This window comes from Kogia breviceps, chromosome 14, assembly GCF_026419965.1.
Source record: "Kogia breviceps isolate mKogBre1 chromosome 14, mKogBre1 haplotype 1, whole genome shotgun sequence".
Taxonomy (NCBI): Eukaryota; Metazoa; Chordata; class Mammalia; order Artiodactyla; family Physeteridae; genus Kogia; species Kogia breviceps.
The window spans coordinates 17,571,564-17,591,948 of record NC_081323.1 but is presented as its reverse complement, the minus strand read 5'-3'; the positions used below and the strand labels follow the sequence as shown (position 1 = coordinate 17,591,948).

At 46.1% G+C, this 20,385-nt stretch overlaps 1 protein-coding gene across 27 annotated transcripts in view; it reads right to left on the bottom strand.

Annotated features, from left to right (window-relative positions):
• The window catches only part of PTPRT (protein tyrosine phosphatase receptor type T), a 1,303,183-nt gene that overhangs the window by 147,568 nt on the left and 1,135,230 nt on the right, over nucleotides 1-20,385 (bottom strand). For 10 of the 27 annotated variants that reach the window (XM_067013240.1, XM_067013236.1, XM_067013218.1 and 7 more), the window contains 2 exons: nucleotides 18,641-18,776; nucleotides 6,079-6,108 (listed from right to left, as the gene is read on the bottom strand). In XM_067013240.1, coding sequence (XP_066869341.1) covers nucleotides 6,079-6,108; nucleotides 18,641-18,776 — 166 coding nt within the window. The remainder of the gene's footprint in view (nucleotides 1-6,078; nucleotides 6,109-18,640; nucleotides 18,777-20,385) is intronic. The other 17 variants (XM_067013228.1, XM_067013229.1, XM_067013215.1 and 14 more) reach the window with 4 other exon arrangements.

Here is a 20,385-nt window from a genome sequence, read left to right as displayed (position 1 = left end):
TTCTCAAAGTCAGCATCCAAAATATTAAACTGAGTTGTGTGTAAAAATCAGATTCCCAGGCCACACTTTCAAAGGAACTGAGCCGATCTGGGGGTGGGGCCCAGGAATCAGAATTCTCACAAGGTCTTCCCCTTGGCTGAAGAGCAGCAGTAGGGCAGCCGTCTTTGACTTGCCCTTATGGTAATGCGTTCTATTTTCACCTGTCAACACATTTGCTGTCAGCTTTTGGTAATTGATACTTATCATCTTTAAATGGCTTCCTTCTATTCCTATTTTTCTTCATTTTTATTTGAAGTGACTGACAAATTACATAAAATGCTTTTTGAGTCTCTCTTGATATCATCATTTCAAATTCCTCTTTAAATGTATTGAGGCAATGATATTTGATTTCCAACAGCCTCTGATGTGAAAAGGTGTATGCATTTCAGAAAAGAAGGCAGTTTCTTACTTTGGTTGAAAACCTACTAAGTGCTAGGCATTTTCCAAACTTTGCCTCATTGAATCCTTGCAAGGTCTCTGTGAGGAATGCATTTTTAATCTCCACTTTACAAGTTAGGAAACTGAGACTTAGAAAAAGTGAAGTGGCTTGTTCAGGTCACAGATGCCGAACAGAAGCAAAGGTTGCTCTAAAGCCACGGAAGCAAGGAAGGTACAGGGTCTGGAGTTACCTAAAAATTGTTACTTTTTTTTTTTTTTTTTTTAAAGAACAGATCATCTGTTGACTTTAGCTGTTACGTCTTTTAATTTCATCTTGTTCTTTCACTCATTCCACATACATTTACTGGGGGGTTCACTGTGCGCGCTAGGGCACCATGGGGAACGCTGCAATGAAAAAGACACATCCTTAAGACACATTTGCTCCTGCGCATGATAACAAAGTGACTGCGGTGAGAATTGAAGAAAGGGACATTCCTGCAGGTGGAAAGAATCAGAGAAGTCTCTCAGTGGGAGCTAATGTTTGACACGGACCTTGAAGAAGAGGTGTAGGATTTAAATATGCTGGAATGGAGAGAAATAGGATGGACATGAAAAGCCCAAGTGTTCTGGAGTGTTTGCACACAGGGACCAGCCCAGGAGGAACCCGCTTCTGCGACACTCACACAGGTGAAGTGAAATAGTTAAGTACTCTCTCTCTGCCACAATGGTTGGTAAACATCTTAGTGCCTTTCCAAGAGCTACTACACTAAAATGTCTCTGTTCAAAACAATTACTGTGGGCTTCCCTGGTGGCGCAGTGGTTGGGAGTCCGCCTGCCGATGCAGGGGACACGGGTTCGTGCCCCGGTCCGGGAAGATCCCACATGCCGTGGAGCGGCTGGGCCCATGAGCCATGGCAGCTGAGCCTGAACGTCCAGAGCCGCCTGTGCTCTGCAACGGGAGAGGCCATAACAGTGAGAGGCCCGCATACCGCAAAAAAAAAAAAAAAAAAAAAAAAACAATTACTGTGCCCATCACCTGCCTTGAGGTAAATTAACCCATGAACATACACCAACTCTTAATATCCTTTCAAAAAGCAGACACTGAAGTTGTTGGGTGCTGCTTTACTACAGAAAGGTAAGAAGGAATTCTAGAGAAGCATTTTTGTCAGCTCAGGAGGTGAGGGATAATAGCTGCTATTTATAAAATACCTACTATGTGTCAGCCACTCTACAGATACACTCGCTCATTACCCCTCGTGAAGATGCCGGGAAGTTACAGCTGTTATCACCATTTGCAGATGAAGAAACTGAGGCTCAGAGGGGTTCCCTGATTGCTCAAGGGCTGAACAGTCTGGAAGAAGAGACAGACCTAGAATTGTGATCTAAGTCTGACACCAAAACCCACATTATTTTAGTTTCTAAAATGGGTACCGGACCGTGAAGGACCCCATTCTAGACTCCTCTGTCCCTGGGTCCCAAAGTGCCTTCTACTTATAGCTCTACTTATCCATGTCATTAGCATTCTTTTGGTCACCCCTTACTCTATCCCCTTGGCTACCACTGATCTGGCTGCCCTGTGCGCTCAGCTCTGACCACATGGCAAGTCCCCAGGACAGCAAAGACAGGATTGCCTCAAGGGCCTCCTTGCCAGCCAGGAATAGGTACCGCGTCTTGTCCCAAGCAAGGCACAGATGTCCCTGCACAGAACTGAGGCTGTAGAGGCAGACACACTTGCACTCAAATCCTGGTTCTCCCACAGCCTGGCTAAGGGCTCTCCAAGCACATGGTCCAGGCAGGAGCCCTGAAGGTCTAGTGAGAAGGATGGGCAGGGCTTGGGGGTATGTGGTCCTGGATTCAAACCCTAGCCCTGCCACCTCCTGGCTGTGGGATGTACACAAGTTCTCAGATCTCAGTCTCAACGTCTAACTAGACTCAACACGAGAGCATGTATCTCGCAGGGCTTGCTGTGAGCATTAGATAAACCCTGTACATCAGAGCTACCAGCTAGTAATTGTTTTCAACTTCTGCCTCCTTCTAGGCTGGTTCAGCTGCCCTGCATTCACCTTTGTGTCTGCAGTGGCTAACACATGGTGCAGCACATTGTAGGAGCTCATAAAGCAGGATGAATCTTGAACCCCATCCTCTCCCTATCTCAAAAGTCTAGGGCAAGGATAGGAAGACTATGGCCCTCAGGACAAATCTGGCCCACTGTCTGATTGTTTTAAAAAAAGGGTCACTGGAACACACCCATGCTCAAACATTTACATATCGTCTATGGCTATCTTCATGTTACAACATCAGAGTTGAGTAGATGCAACAGAGAACCCATAAAGCCAAAAGTATGTACTACTGGCTCCTTACAGAAAATGTTTGTGGACCTTTGGTCTCGTGTATGGGACCTTTCAATGGGGTAGAGCCACTGAGGGCCTCTTGGTTTTGAAAAATAATTCGTCTGTTCCTCCCCCACCTACACTTTACATCCTGTTTCCCTAGTTTATCTATTTTTTCTCCTTATCTCTCTTGGCCATTACATAATACCTATACTACTTTTCTTATGTATGTTGTTTATTTTCTATCTCCCCCACTAAAAATCTTCACGTGGGCAGGGATTTTTGTTTGTTGAGCTAACTCTTATATCCCAGAACCTTGACCAGTGCCTGGCACATAAGTGGGGACCCCACAAATACTTGTTGAATGAATAAATATAGATTTCATGGAAAAGACTCTTCAGCCAAAGTGTGTTGGAGGCTTTCTCTTTCATGGAAGATTTTGAGGCTTTTAGAGGGACGAGGTGACGCCTTAACCCCTGCGAGGATGGTATTATTTTTCCTACTTTACAGATGAAACAACTGAGACTGGGTAAGTCTGTGCTTCTCAGACTTTAATGTGCCCATGAATGAATTGGGGATCTTGTTACAATGCAGGTTCAGGAGGTCGGAGCTGGGCCACCAGGTGCTGCAGTTCTAACAAGCTCCTGTGTGATGCCAGTGCTGGTCTATGGGCCACACTTTTGAGTAGAAAGGGTTTAAAGCACCCACTCAGGGTCTCTACCTAAGACGTGGCGGAGTGGGGTTTTGAATCTGCAGACCGTGGGGGTCCTCATTTCCTTTTTGTTCCCCCTTCTCTATCTACATGCATCCCTCCCTCCTATGGTTTCACAAGACCTGTCACACATCCCCACCTCGGCTCCCTGTCCCCAAACACTTTGCCTCCAGACCCTCCCTTCTCGAGGCACCCCACCTCCAGCATCTGTAGCTCTCCCTCCTGCACAGGCTCCTCTACGTATACACGTGCCCAGGACTTTCTGGCCCCTCAAGTGGCCAGTCTCATGTTTCTCCTCTGTTTTAGGGCCTAGTGATTAAGAAGAAGTTATCTACCTCATGGGCCCTAGGCAGGCTGGTTTCCTCCCTCAAGGCTACCCCATGACCTGCACAAGTGACTTCTGATGGTCAAGGGCCACGCCCAAGCCCTCCACTTCCATCTCTCCGCAGCACCTGCTATCGTCAAGTCCTCCTTCTGCAATGGACTTTGCGTGGTTCTTATGGTGCCCCTCCTACCTCGCCGCCTGCTTCGCCAGTTCTTCTCCCCCTCTGAATCTTTAACCATGGTCAGCTTCTGAGCTGGCATGAGTGTCACAGTCTAGGATCTGTCACTTAGAACTCCAAGTCCGCACCCATTGGAACATCCTTGTTTATCCCTGCAACTTGAGGACTTGCCTATCTATACCTCCACATTGTTCATCTTTGATTTCACCACAGGGTCCAGCACAGAGAATGGTACATAGTGGGCGTCCGGACAGTGCTATGTACACTGGCTAACAGACTGAGGGGGTGAGTTGCCCAGAAGGCACTGCATGCCCACACCCACTGTGGAACACTGATGCCATGAGAACCTCTAGAAGACCAGAAGAGCCCCCAGGGGCCACCACTACTGCCCTGACTCCTTACGGTTTCTGAAAGGGGAAAGAAAGAAACTAACATTTCATGAGTGCCAACTGTTTGCAAAGCGTCTTACTAAATCCCTCATTCCCTATGAGTTAGGCACTTTTACCCTTATTTTAGGGTTGAGAGGAATGAGGCTGAAAAAGTTCAGAAATCTTGCTCAAGGCCACATAACTGGTGAATGACAGAGATGTGACTTGAACCCAGAGCTGCATGACTCTTTCCACCACAGCAACAACAGCCCATACTGTCTCACACCTCTCTGCCTTTTGCACGTGCTGTTTTCCCTGCTCAGAATTCTTATTTCTTCAGTACTGGAAAAATCCATCTCTAAAAGCACTGATAACTATCCCCTGTTCCACTAAAAAACTGGTCACCCGACTAAGTGCCCCTATTCCATGGTACACGTTGGTACATCTCCGCCAAGGTTTCACGTATCAATACTTGATGTTAGGCTAGTCTCGCTGATAGGCTTGTGTACTGTGAGGGTGAGGCTCAAAGTCCTGGCCATCTCTCCATCTACAGTGTCTGGAACATAATGTGCATGTCCAATGACTATTTGTCAAATGAACGAATGAACAAATGAAGCAGGTTTTCTGGCGTTATCAGTGTCGGTGGCCGGGGTTCGTCGGTTCCTATATAACATGAGGGTGGTGATACCAGAATCTCATGTGCCCACTGCATGCATCTATTGACCAGGGACCCAAACACTGAGAAGAGGGATGGGGAGGCTTTTGCTGGCCCCGTCCTCATCTGTGAAGGCTTCAGCACATGATCACTAACAGATATGGCCTCTCTCACAAAGCTGGGCTTGCCAGGGGTGGAGGAAGACATGGAATGATGGATAATGGACTTTACAAGGAGTGAGGCATTCTGAGTTTTAATCCCACTCTTTTGCTAACTGGAGCGTGATTTCACACACTTCTCTGGACCTCAGTTTTCAAATATGGAAAATGCCTATTAGAAATGTGAAACTAATTCAGTGGTTTTCTAACTCTTCATTACCAAGGATCTATTTATGGAGTTTTTCTCCGTTACCCTCACGTGGTGAAAACGTCTGGTTTTGTAATAAGAAAAACCATCATCTTTATTTAGAAAGAATTGTTACGCAAATCAGCCATCTATAACTACCAACAAGATGCACTGATAGCATGACATAACTAATGATAAACATCAAACTGAGATAATTCCAGTCCCAAAGACTGCGTATATTTCTGTCACCTGTGAAACTGATTCTAGATAAAGCCACGATTCCCTGTAGACTTCCTGAAATAGTGGAAACAGCCAATGAATTTCCTTCTAATCTTTGAGCCCCTAGGGCTACACGTTCCCCAAGTAGGCACAAATGGGCTTTGAAGTTGCCGAGATCAGTGATTTTGTTTTATGTGTGCAAATCCTGTAGGAGGATTAGGTTTTCCTCTTGCTGGAATCTGAGGATTTCTAACTAGAGGATTACACTGACAAAGGAGAAACAGCCCTTCACATCTCCCAAAACAGGGGAAAGGATCCAAGATGGCAGAAACGTAACAGACATGAACATTTTCAACATGGACAGTGCATTTTCAATGGAAAACGTCTAGGCAAAATAAAAACTTTTAAGGCTACAGATGGCTTAGACAGAAGTGAGTATGAGAAACCCAACAGACGGTTGGTGCAGGAAATGCATGCTACAGGTTGCCTTACAGGGCACACAGCAAAGTCACCCCAGATCGATACTTACAAGTAATAGGAGTAGGAATAAGCATTTCTTCTATATATTGATGGGCAGTCAGATGATGGAAATGTCCAAAAAAGGGGGGAAAAGAAAAGACAAACAAACAAGAATTAGATTTATAGGAAATCTTGGTTCTTAGAAATGCACATAGTATTTCAGCATCCCTAAGCTCAAGGAGATGCAAGTTTCTCAACTAGTCATCAACCCCGAGAATCAGATACTTTTCAGCGGTAGAAGAAAGACCTCTCCTATGATGGAGAAACTCACTACTCATGCAGAGGAAGCCACATCGCATTTGGCTGTTTTAGTCGTTTGAAAATTCTTTCTTATGGTTAAGTAAAACTAGCTTCTTTATAATTACAACTTTTTGGTCTTGGGTCAGATTTCTGTGGCATTCTAGAACTAGTTTACCACTCTTCCACATGACAGTGCTCCTAAGATCTAAGGAAAACCACAATGACTTTTATCTTCTCTGTTTTAGGTCAAGTCACATCAGAAACTATTCAGTAACGTCACGTCAAAAGAAAGGAAATTGTGTAGCCAGCATCCAAGATGGCTCCCCAATGATCCATACTTCCCAGCACTCATATGGCCGTGTTAATGTTCTCCCACACAGGATCAGGGTGACCAACAGGATGTGGGTGGAGTTGCATTCTGGAACTTTCTAGGACAGGACAGATAAGAAGCCTTGCAGCTCCTTCTGGGTTTCTGGAACTCTCACTTGGAACGCTGAGCCTCCATGTAAGAAGTCTAAGTTTCCTGAGCTTGCTGTGGTCTGAATGGACCATGTGAAGAAACCACACAGAGAGGCCCTAAGCCTGTATGAACAGAAAGAGACATCCAGCCAACCTTGGGCTGTTCCCGCCCCAGCCAACTGGATTATGCCAACTGAGACCCTTGATATCATAGACCAGAGATAAGTCATTCCCTTCAAACCCTGACCAAAGTACGGATTCGTGAGAAAAACAAATCACTAACTTTCATGGCTTATTTTTAAGTCACTAAATTTGGGGAAGTAGTTTGTTACATTATCAGGAGAAAACCAGAACAACATTCAAACTTCATCATGAAAAACCACTGCACTAAAAGAAAGGAATTCCAAACTTCAGTTTGAACAGACTACAACTTGAATAAACTCTCTGTGCCTGCATTTTCTTATATGATCCTTAGGTGAGCTGAACTAAATCACTAATTTTCAAACCGTGTTCCCAGGATTCTGCAGAGCAGCAGCATCGTAATGGGGAGGGGGGTACTGAGGTAGGGCTGCTGCTTCTCTGCCATCCACCACATTCGGAGCTCTCCATTTTAGTTTTTTTTTTTTTTTTTTTTTTTGTGGTACGCGGGCCTCTCACTGTTGTGGCCTCTCCCGTTGCGGAGCACAGGCTCCGGACGCGCAGGCTCAGCGGCCATGGCTCACGGGCCCAGCCGCTCCGCGGCACGTGGGATCTTCCCGGACCAGGGCTCGAACCCGTGTCCCCTGCATTGGCAGGCGGACTCTCAACCACTGCGCCACCAGGGAAGCCCTGAGCTTCTCCATTTTAATCTGTTTCATAAATTGGCATTTCATGTAAGATTTCACATGACTAAGAATTCCACTCTCCAAAAGAATGGTTGAAAAGTCACTGCCTGCAATACATCTCTGAAAAATCACTGCCTGCAATACATCTCTGAAAAATCACCGCCTGCAATATGTCTCTTCTAGCTCTTGGCCTCTGAACAATAAAAGAAAAACAAGTAAGTCCGTGATATTCCCTTTGTTATAACTTTTCGTATTTTGTAGAAAGATAAATAGGAACATTTTTATTTTACAGACTTAGCTCCACTGACAATAACTGATACATTTGTGGATTGAGAAAAATTGCTGAATAATTCAGGTCCCCAAATATCCATCTGAGGAGGCAAGAATAATTTGCTTCCTTCTTGAGTTATTTGGTTAATTGTAACTGTTATCCAGTTTGGTTGGCGCAGGAAGATGCGGTCTTTATATCCACAGGGTGGGAACATGTCCTCAGAGCCCCCAATTTCCCCCTCTTAAGTAGGAACCGGCCAAAGTCCCCAAGTCAGGGCCACCTCTAGGCTTTCTTTCATTCACCAGGAGAGACAAATTCCATAGATCCAGAAGGAAAGTGACATCTGAGAGCTAAGACACCGTGGCAGAAGGGAAGCCCCGTATCTCCTTGGGAGGCTGAGCCGGGGAAAATGAACCATAGTGCAGCAAGATCTGGTTACTCATAATACTGTGCAGTATCTTTGGCCAAATGAACAGTGGCCCCAGATGATGAAAGGGGTGAAGCACTTCTAACTGATGCGTGGGAACTGGAACAGCCCATATAAGTCATCCAAGCCCCTCCACCAACCAGAACAGGTTGGCACTGTAAGGTGACCATTCCTCTTCTTCATTTCTGGCTCTGTGGTCCAGAGCCTGGGAATGTGATTCCTCAGGGGCAGAAAGCTCAGGATCCATTTGATGAAGACTCACAGACATCTCTGTTTTCCATATTGTCAAGAACACTGGACTGAGAATGGAGAGGCCAGTGTTCTGATCTCAGCTCTTTCACTTGCTCTCTGTGACATCTTGGGCAAGTTGATACCTCTGCCTGGACCTCTGTTTCCTGATATCCGTGTATAACTGATAACTGCCAGCTTAAACAGCTTTGAGGAGTGGAAATATGAGAAGTCTTAGCATCCCAGAACCACCACTTGCTGACTGCATGGCCTCGAGCAAGTCGCTGTACCTCTGAGCCTCAGTTTCTCCATCTCAACATTGGGGGCAATAATGATCTATTCCCAAGAGTCATGGTGGCCATTAACATTATATTAAGCTAAATTACTTTCCACTTATATATGGTATGTAATACACAAAGTATTTTAAGTAAAATAGATTAATCTAATTTCATATCAGAATATATTAAACATCTGAAATATAGTAGGCCTCAACAAAGGGGAGTTTATGTTCTCCCCTTATCCATAGATAAAAGCTTTGCTGCTTCTCACTCTGGTGACCAGGAACAAAGTGTTCACCTACTTAGGAATATTAAAAATAGTAATAAAATTTTAAAAAATTAGTAATAAAATAAGAACAAATACTTATGTAGCAGTTACTACGTGCCCCACACCGTTGTAGGCTCTTACCATACATTAACTTGTGTATTCCTCACAACCATCCTGAGAGATAGGTATTATTATCATCCCCACTTCACAGATGAGGAAACTGAGGCAAAGAAGGTTAAGTAACTTGCCTAACATCACACAGTTAGTAACTGGATTTGGTAGCAACATGGCGCTAAAGCTCATGTGCCAGACCACTAGCCTGAGCTGGCTTTGAGGAAGAAAGAATATAGATATATGTTGGGCAACACAGAGGGTCAGGCACTGAGATACCACAAGCCTTACCTCTTTTAATCCTCCCCCTGGCCCTATGGAGCAGGTACTAGTCTTCTCATTTTTAGCTGAGGAATCTGAGGCTCTAAGAGGTCACCCCTCACTAGGTCTAATATTTTGTGTATTTTGGGATCAATTGCAAGGCCTCCATCCTGAGCCAGGATTTTCTCAGTCAGCAGCCCCAGGCTACACTCTTGGGTCTCGACATTCTGGGCCTTCTGGTTTTCTGCTCTCAATCTTCAGGATTCACCTCTGCCTGGGCCACCTCCTCATTCCAACATGCTTCCTTAACCCAGCTCACCTCTGCCAAGTAGCTGAGTTATCCTGGATGTCACCAAAAGCCAGTGCTATCCCTGACTCAGCTTCAAGGCAACTTCAGAATGATGGCACCTGACAAGCTTCTATTAATTGAATATGTTTTCCAAATTAAACTGCAAAGTCTTCCAGGGCAAGGTTTGCAGTTCTTTACACTGTGATCAAAACAGAGTATACATGTGTCCTTTCTCTCAGGCTTGAAGATTTACTGAAGGTCTAAATTTACAAGGATACAGTGATACTGCAAGTAACAGATTGCCTGAGACCAAAGATCCTGAGCAGGAAGACAGCTGTGCTTAGAAAAAAAAGAGAAAACCACAAACTTAATAAATCACATACTGTGGAATCTTTTCAGCTGGCTGACAAGAATGACTTGAGGTATAGCTTCCCTTTGTTTCATACTACTTAAACAAGACTAAATTGTCTATTTAACCATCCATTTGACCATCTCCCTATCCATCTAGTTCATAAATCCACCCATTCACTCATCCATCCATCCACCCATCCATCCATCCAACCATCCATCCATCCAACCATCCTTCCATCTCTCCATCCCTCCATCCACTTAACAATCTACACATCTACTTACCCATCTAGCCCATAACCCCACACACTCATCAAATCCATGTACTCATCTACTCATTCATCCAACAATCAATCCGTCATCCACTCATCCACCTTTCCATCACAGCCAAAACTTTAAGGACCTATTATATGATTGTCTCTGCCAACTACCAGAGATTGAAAGAGAAATGCCATCTTGATCCAGCCAATATGTCTCATGGGAGAGCCAAACAAAAAACTTATAAAAGAGATGATAATAATAGCTACCATTTAGATAGTAGGAGGTCACTTATGTGTCAGGTGCTGTTCTCAGTACATTATGTGGACTATTGTATTTAATCCTCACTAGAAGCATTATTATCTATGTTTTACAGGTGAGGAAAGTGAAGCTCAGAGAAGTTAAGTAACTTGTCCAAGTTTATACAGTTGGTAAGCAGCATGGCAAGGATTAGAATCCAAGGAGTCTAACTTTAAGAGCCTGCATTATAACTACTATGTTATTATCTTCCTGCGTGATAAACGGTATGAGGTGGCAGCTCAGGGAGCTGTGGGACCATATTTGAGGGTAAGGGGTGGGGATGGGGGAGAGGTAATTTGGTTTAGAGTCTATGATGCCGGAGTTGTAAAGTCCAGCAACACCCAGATGGAAGTAGGAGGGAGGGTATTTCCAGGCTGATGGATATGTGTTTACAGAATGGGTGGGGGGTTATCAAGGTGGGAATGTCGAGATGCTGGCAGGGTCTAGTTCCCAAAGAGTTTGAGGAACTTACTCTCACAGGGAGAACTTAGGTCACAGGGAGAACTCAAAGAGCCAAGTGGTCAAATATTTTTCTAGATGGATAATTCTGGCAGGAGTGTGAGCAAAAGCAGGAGGGGAGAGGGACTGGGGTCATGAAAGCTGCTGTAAGGGTCAAAGCAAGAGATGTTGGGGGCCGATCCTGCAATGGCGATGAGGAAGGAGAAGAGGCGATGTGAAAGGTGGCCAGAACACAAAAGCAATAGGTGATTAAATGTGAGCATTTTGAAGAGGACTGCCAAGGTTCTAGCTTGAGTGGCTCCCCCAGTGAGTGCAAACAGAAGAAATATTCACTTTTCAGGGTGTGGAGGTAAGGAGCAGTTTAGAATGGGGTGGACAGAACCAGATAATATCAATACATTTATTGGGGGCTGCTTTCCCACCTCAACAAACCGTTCAAAATTACGTCACACAATTCGGCATATCAGCAAATCCTGTTTTACATTTCATCCAGGTTAGACGGTGTCAAGAGTGTAGACTCTTATCAGATTGGCCAGGTTTCAGACCCAGCTCTTCCACTTACTAGCTAAGTGATTTGGGGCAATTTCTTTAAGTTCTACGTGTTTCAGTTTTGTGACCTGTAGCACAGTACAATCTAATAGTTGCCCTGCCTCTTTAGCTTACCCGATAGTTAGCTTTTCCTACTGCCTCATTATTTTTTTTCCTGGAGAGATAGTGTGTTCTCCGTGTCTCAGACCATGGCACATCTTTCACCTACTGCCCTTCCAGCCTGACCCTCCTCCGCACCCCTCAGGGCTGGGTTTACCCCCGATGCTTAACATTGATATTTGGATCTGCGTTCTGAGTGTAGCTTTCTTGCCCAAGAGATGCAGTGCAATCCTGGGCCCCATCTGTTCTAATTTTACTGGAAATCAACGCATTTTTAGGGAATCCCAAGTATCTGCGAGGCACATTTGTGATGAGGATGAATCAGAACAGACAGTTGATGGTCCAGTGGAGAAGATAAGATGTGAATACAAATAACAAACCTAAGACAGAACATAACATGGATCCTCATGGAGGGGATCCAGACGGTGAAGATTGTGTCTACACTGAAGGTCAGAAGGGATTATTGGAGAAGGTGTCTTTCAAATTAGACCTTAAACATGGGTAGTGTCTGTTCACATGGAAATGAGGAATATAGGCATTGGAAGAAGAGGAAACTTTACAAGCAAAGGTATAGGAGTGGGGTGAGACCTCAGGAAATCTGCCAGAATCACTGTGAACAAGGGGACAGCGTAGCTTGACAAGGCTCTCCAGATCTCTTAAGTATGTGCTTCTTGCCTTATTTCCACCCTACCAACCGCTGTTATAGGGAAGGAAAAGCCATTGAAGGATTTTAGAGTGCAGGTTTGGGAGGACAGGTTTCATTTTTGAAACATCACTTTGGCTACAGTGTGGGAGGTGGGTTGGAGAGGTGGGGCCAGAGTCAGGGAGGCTGGCGAAGAGACTCATAGAACAAAGCTATAGAGGCTTGCACCAGGGAGGAGGCAGTGGAGACGGGGAGGGGAGAGGATGGGACCAAGAGAATGTAAAGATGCAAGTTCAAAAGTACTGGGGTGGGGCTTCCCTGGTGGCGCAGTGGTTGAGAGTCCGCCTGCCGACGCAGGGGACACGGGTTCGAGCCCCGGTCTGGAAAGATTCCACGTGCCGCGGAGCGGCTGGGCCCGTGAGCCGTGGCCGCTGAGCCTGCGCTCCACAACGGGAGAGGCCACAACAGTGAGAGGCCCGCGTACCGCAAAAAAAAAAAAAAAAAAAAAAAAAAAAGTACTGGGGTGATGGAATCCCATTAGTTTGGCTGATGGAATGAGAGGTAGTACCTCTCACTAAGATGGGGACACATGATTGGAAATACGTTGGAGGGTAGGTGATGATTTTGCCTTTGACCATGAAAACTTTGAGGTTAGATGTCCAGGAGCAGATGATATAGGGCAGTAGAGCTCTGGTAAGAAAGGGCCAAAGCAGAGGACCTGCCCTCCCAGGCCATTTCCGTTTTCAGTCCAGCAAAACCACAACCATCATGTTGTGTGATAAATACACAGTTGAAGGTCTCTGCATGTGGTACAATGGCTGCACGTGGGGGAGGATCACTGAATCTTCCCAGGATGGAGGGCTTGTGGGAAGACTTCAAGGAAGAGCTAATACTTGGAGGAATCCTACCTGGAAGGACTTGGGACTGAGAGTTAGAGAGTAGTAGGAGACTTGCAGGTGACGAGAAATGTCTGGACATTTGATTCAGGGAAAGAGCATGTGCCAAGGCAGAGAACAGGAGAAAATGATACCTGAATCTGGGTCACTTGTGTCCTATTCCAGGATTCACTTATTTTCCACTGGTCTCCATGGACTGACAGAACAGAAGTTAACAGCAAGGGGTCTGGAGTCACAGACCCTGGGTTTGCATTTCAACTCTGCCCAGGACCTTGGCTAACGCATAGAAACCTTTTTTGAAGCTCAGTTTCCTCTTCTCAAAAAACAGGAGTATCAACAGTCCTACCCTCTGTGATTATTTGTAGGATTAAAATCAGAGTATGGCAGCATTTCAAATGGAAAATGAACAAATTAGGTCAGAGTGTGTGTATTGATTGCAGCACTGCCTTTTAACATATTAGTGATGGGTTTGGAGCTGGCTTGGTACACTTGATGGTCGTGTGTGAGATGAATGTCCCTGTTGATATTATGTAATATATGCATCACCTGCACGTAAGCAGGTACAGGAAGTAAAGCCTGTCCCAGCCATTAGCTCATCTGATCCTCAGAACAGCTACATGAGATTGGTTGCATCTCACAGCTGAGAAAGCAAAGGTTGAGCTTTGTTAAGTTGCTTCTTCAAGGTTAGCAGCAGATAAATGGGGCTGTAGAGATTTGGATCCCGTTTTTCTGCTTTCCAGTACACAGCTAAAAAGACGTCTATACCCATTAGACTGGGAGCTACTGGAGGGCAGACACAAATCACAGAGAAGCAAGGTACACCAAGAGATGCACATTTCTCTCAAAGTAGACTCTCATATCTCAAACTCAAGACACTCCAAATGTACGCTTGGAAGAGTTACTGTTTGGACAGGCAAAGCGTGGTTTGCAGGAAGTTCAGGCTGGACCAGGAAGAGCTGGGCGGGGAGAGGAGAAGAGGAGATGGGGGTGGGTGCAACTATGTGTGGCGAAGGACTATGTAACTGTCTCCCTAAAAGTTGCCTAGTATACATTTGAAAAGTAAGAAGGGATGGTGAGGTTAATGTAGGATACAGACAAGTCTTGGGGTCGAGATATACTGTTACCAAAGAATTCTGCTTCAGCTGGCTCCAGTGTTTCCCCATTCAAAAGTGCATTGCTATGCCTTAAGCCTTGGAGGTCCATGTTCAGATTGCAGGAAGCGTGTCCCAGGGAATAAACTGGATGACAGGAAGCTTGTAGGCACATGCACGTATGTCCATATCCCACAAACAAACATTAAAATGTCAAACTTCCCATATGTGAGTGGCCAAGAAACACCTTCAAACATCAAGATACACTAGTTAAGGCACTAAGGCTTGAGCTTTCCACCTTAATTTGCATTGAAGGCACCCAGGGCCCTATGGTATTAAGCCAAGGGACCAGAGAGGTGGCCTTACAATGCCTTGGCTGCCCATTCCTTTGGGAGAGGATGTTCGATAATTCTAAAGGGAGGAGGTCAGGAAAGAAGATGAGCGGGACTGCAGTGACGAGAGCTTTTCTCTATTTCACGATTCAACAGGGTGTTCATGAAGAAGGAGGTACGTTCCATTCCATAATGGCATACAGGAAGCCATTTTAGAATGTTCTGAGGCCTAGATGTGATCAATAGAGCAAGGAGAAAAAGATGGAGCCGTTATCCAGTGACAGCATAAGAATGACTATTTTGCAGGGAGCTTGGCTATAACCACACTGGCTGTTAACTCTGTCGGAAGGGGCTCCAGATTGCCTTCTTATAATGCTCATGCAATCCTCCATAGCTCCCTGTAGCCCTGATTCTGTATGGTCCTGCATTCAAAGAAACCCAGTCCAAACAGCCAAAGGTACTATTAAAAGAAGTCTGCAGTTTAATTTGCATCTTTTGCAAACTGTAAGGGAATTCTGTTTGAATCGCTCACCAGCATCTCATATCCCCTCCTGCAACCTTGCATTTTTCAAGATCCCCTCCACCCATTATAAAACAGCCAAACAACAACAACAAAACTTTCCTTAGGCTATGCTGATATATTTTTTTTTTCTCTCTCTCTCTCTTCCTTTCTCTTACATTCCTTTCTGAATGTAAATGGATTTAGCTTCTTTCACTAAGCCCTTCCCTTGGTCCTCTGTATCTCTAGCCCTTTCTGGGCCAGCTTTCTAGTTCAGTACAACACACACACACACACACACACACACACACACACACACACACACACCAACCACCTAACAGTAAGAGAAAGACCTCTGGGCCAGCTTTCTAGTTCAGTACAACACACACACACACACACACACACACACACACACACACCAACCAACTAACAGTAAGAGAAAGACTCTGGGCCAGCTTTCTAGTTCAGTACAACACACACACACACACACACACACACACACACACACACACACACACACACACACCCCAAACACCTAACAGTAAGAGAAAGACTCTCTTTGGAGAGTGACAGGGGCGCTTCAAGGCCTGTACCGAGAAACTAGGGGCCTACTGGAAACACGTGCCTGCCTCTCTGGGGAAGACTTTGAGACAGCTGAATCCACTGGGAGCAGAGGAAACAGGGAGCCGCCACGGCCATGTCTGTGGAGGTTAGGGAGAAGACCCAGCGCAAGCCAGTGCAGGGAGTGTGGCAGGCATTCGACTTCTGAGAGCTGCTAGATGCAGGAACTAACGCTAGGTCACAAAGGGACACTGACGAGATGCTGACACTAGGATCCTGAGTTGTGATGATTCGCCTATTATTTGGGGGTTTCTTTTCCTTTCAAATCTATTCCTTTTAGGTGGCTGTGGACATCATTCTGGTGAGCAGTAAGTAAGTTAGTGACAGACTCAACTGCCCAGTGAAGTTTTCCCCATATTTATATATGGGGTTGGGATCAGAAGAGGGAAAGGAGCCCATTAAGCTCTTCACTGTCCTTTGGTGGGGGCACCTCTAGACATCAGAAGACACTGTGGGTTAGTGGAAAGAGTGCAGGCTGATGTTTAATTTCTCTTTTTCTCCCTCTGACCCATCCCCTACTCCTCTCTCCTCTCCCCTCCCCTCCTCTCTGCTCCTTCCCCTTCCTTCCCCTATACCTATTTGTAAAATATTACCATCAGCTAGGCCAGAAAAATGTCTTATTTTCTCCCAAAGATACTGTATATGCAAGCACTGATCAGCACCCCCTAGCCCCTGCCCACTGCCACTACATCTGAGTTTTGCCTCTTGGAAAGAAATGGTGATCACGGCGATGTATGTTGGTTGGGTCTGACCAGATGGTTTTGATAGAGGTGAGAGATGATGAAGATACTCAGAAGAGGATAAAACCACACAAAGGGCTCACTTTATCCTTGCTGCCAGCCTGAAACCAGAAAGCCCTCTCCTGCCTCCCAGAAAGTCACACATTTCAGAAATAGCTGTTGAGAGGGAAGTGAAATTTCTTCACAAGCTCGCAGACAATGGTGACGTGGGTTAAGTCAGGCTTTCAAAAGAGCAAAATTGGAAGAGCATATCTGACTTACAAATCGGTGGCCAAGAATGAGAACATTCAGGCTCTATCAAAGAGGAACGCAGTTCTATTACACTGGTTACTTTTTTCAGGGAGACTGGCCCAAACTCACCTCTGTCTCTAAAGCGTCTGCGACTCCGAGAACGTGTCAATGATCTTACATGTGCGACGTGCCCACTCACCCCCAGAGAGATCAAACCTCATGCTCGGCCTCATCCAACAGCAGCTGGCTTGTCACAGACATAAAACGTGGCCTCGCTTTATGGATGACGACGATGACTCTGAGGGCTCTTGACCCCCAATACTATCACGGACCTTCCCTCCTCCCTAGCCGCTCCAACCAGGAAACCAGTAGCTGGACAAGAACCGAAACTCTTCAGTCATTCTGCTGGGAGCCTGAGGATAGGAATGATCCTCTAGAACAAAGATGTCAAGAAAGAACAGGTCCTACCAATAAGATGTCCTGGTCAAACGGGGTCCTGGCTGATTCTGAACAGAACCACGAGACACACAGAGACATTCTGCTGCCAGAGTGGCTAAAAGAAGGCAGACTACTTGTAGAGCGAAACTGATGGCTTCGCTCAAAGAAGGACACTGTCTTCATTTGATTACTTCATGCATTTATATTCATGGGACCCCTTAGAGTAGAAGCTGGAATTTGTCTTTGGGGCATGCTGTCCCTTTGTTCTGGTGGGAACAAGTTTCACAAGCTGTTTTTGTCTCAGGGATGAAAGCAAGTCCGGGTCCTCATTATTGGGCTTGTCCTGAACTCGGTGAGTAACCAAACCCAGAGCTTCGGGCTGAGGAGTTAGTAGCTTGTTGAAGAATGGACTAAAAGGTCTCTGTAAATTGGGGGCAGGGCAGGTGGCAGCACATATCATTATAATGTAGACAAGTGTTTTGTTTGCGTTGGCAGCCTGGGGAGTGGGAGGGTGGAGACCAAGGCTGGAATCCTGGCATTGAAATTGAGATGGACAGTAGGCATGGGGACACGGTGGCTAAGGTACAGGAGGTAGGAGGACCCCCTCCCTGTTTGGAGGAATAATCGTGTACCCCGGGGACAGTGAGAGCTGATATTCTTCAACTTTCCCTGAGGACTATTTCCTCTCCCTCTCTGCAACTCCTTCGTCTTGTCTTCAAGCCTCCTGCACGTCTGATAAACAGAAGATGTCGATGTAATGAATCGGGGGGATCAGGAAAGAACCTGTACCCTGGCTTTCCTGAGCAATGCACGCAACAGGAGAGAACTGTGTTCGCTGACCAGAGGTGCCAGGAGGACATCCTGCTGAGAGGTGACAAGCAGCCACAATCCAGCTGGGAAGGGTCTATGGGATGTGAAGTAGGAAGGAGCCTTCCCTCAGGGCTGTCACACCCTCAGAGATGCCGAGGATGCATCTATCCCTTGGGATGCTGCCGCTTGAGCAAAGAAAAGTCAAGGATGCACGAAGGTCAAAGGAACCAAGCACTGCTTCCCTGCGTCTGTATTTGTGGGCTCACCCGTGTCCCCGGGGCTCCCCTGTAAATCTTGATGACGTGACCAATCACGACAGAGCGGCTATCTCTGAGAGGGATCATACGTGGAATCCCATGGTACTCCAAGGAAGCCCCGCCCCGCAAGAAACTTGCCGTCTTGGGGCTGCTCGCCAAGCAGACACACGTGCCCTTCAGACACCAACACGATGAGCCACGCTTGGCCCCAAATTTCAGGACCTCGACAGTTATATCAGAAGGTCCCTGCTCAGAAGCGATCAGCAGAGGAAGGGCTCGGCCATATGGCCGTGCCGGGGGCCCCCTGGGGTCGGCTGGGTCTGCAGGGCAGCAAGCAGAACTCACCTCCTTTTGATGGTAAGCATCACGCCCAGAAGAATGATAATGAACATGAGGAGGCCGGCCACCACGCCGGCCATCTTCACCGTGCTGTCCACCTGCTTCTCCGGCTCCACGGTGTTGGAGTTCTGAGTGGAGGCACCTTGCGGGGAAAGGGGAAGAAGAAAGGTAACTGAAAAGCCTCACATATGTGACTAGACGCAATCGTAACAACAACAGGTTCCATTCACGGAGCACTAACTATACGCCAGGCACTGTGCTCAGGGTATTGTGCACATTGACCCACTTAACCCTTTTGAGGATTAACTCCTTGAGATGTTGAATTATTATTATCATAGCCTTTTTTGTAGAGGAAGAAATTGAGGTGCAGAGAAGTTGAGTTGCCCAAGGTTACACAACCACTATGCTGGGTAAGGGTAACCCTTATCCTCCCATGAGATCAAGCAGAGAATTTTATCCCTCATACTGGTTTGTCCCCAGGATCAAACAATGGAACCATGGTTTGCATCTCAGGCTCATGGAATTATTCCAAATCCTACTGGATTCTTTCAGGTAAATGGCGAAAACAACAGCTTTGTGTAAGGGTAACGCAATTAAAAGCACTGGATTTTTAAAGATAAAAACATAACTCTGTTAGTTTGTGCCTTATAGGAAGCAAATGGTGGGGATTAAAGGGAATTGCCTTGGGTTCAGAAAATGCTTATATCTGCTAACTCCGTGTTTGGGTTGAATGCTGATGCTACGTGCTCTGCCAGCTACTGACACTCTGACTCGATTCCACATCAAGGAAGACTGAGAACTGGGCACTTACTGTATCCTCTGCCCTGTGCTGGGCCGTTTTGCGGATCCGGCTTGGCCAATCCTTGCAAATATTCCCTAAAGTATGTATTGATTTTCCCATTTTATAGATGAGAAAACAAAGGGAACTTGCTAAAAGTCACGTGGCTGATAGAGCTCAGGGCCAGGATCACGCAGGTTTTCTGTAAGTCTAGGTCTCAAAAGGCAGAAGCCTTGAATTCAACTTTCATGTCCTCTAGTCCCTCAATCCTTCTCCTCCCAGACAACACTTGGCTACTGCCATAGCAAAAGTAAGGAGCCAAAGAATGCGTAAGCCCGGCCTCCTCGTGCAGTGCACCAGGGACAGAGGCCACTTCTCATCCCAGGAACCTGTGTGAATCTTCTAGAGTGTGGTCCTGGGCCAGCACCGTCGTGAGTTCTTCCCAATGATCCCATGTTTATGCGAGGCAGCTTAAAACCAAAGCATCCTTTCCCTGACGCATCCCTACTTTTCTACCACATCAGAATCAGCTCAACCGTTACCAGTGACACCACCTTCCCTGGTTGCCTCAGGAAGATTCCTCTCTCTTCTCCAAATTCTGATAACACTCTGTACCACTTGGTACAGATCTCAATGTGCTGATGTTATCAGTGATTTGTTTCCCCATCTGTCTCCGCCAGCGGTCTGCAAGGTCCTAGGGGGCAAGAGGAAGCGTCCTTTACCTTTGTTTCCTCATGTTAGCACAGGATCTGCCTCATAATTGGTGTTGCCTTAATGTTTGTGGTGGTTGAATGTTTAGCTGAAGGGATGACATCTCTGCCCACACACATTTGTTCTCATGAAACCAGATTGAGTTTCTCCTGTTTCTCAGCCAAGTGTTCACAGAACTCAGCTGAGTTGAAGGGATGCTAATGTCCATAAGCTATGATTTTGATTCTCCAAACTCACGGATGTTTCAGACCAGAGTCCTCTG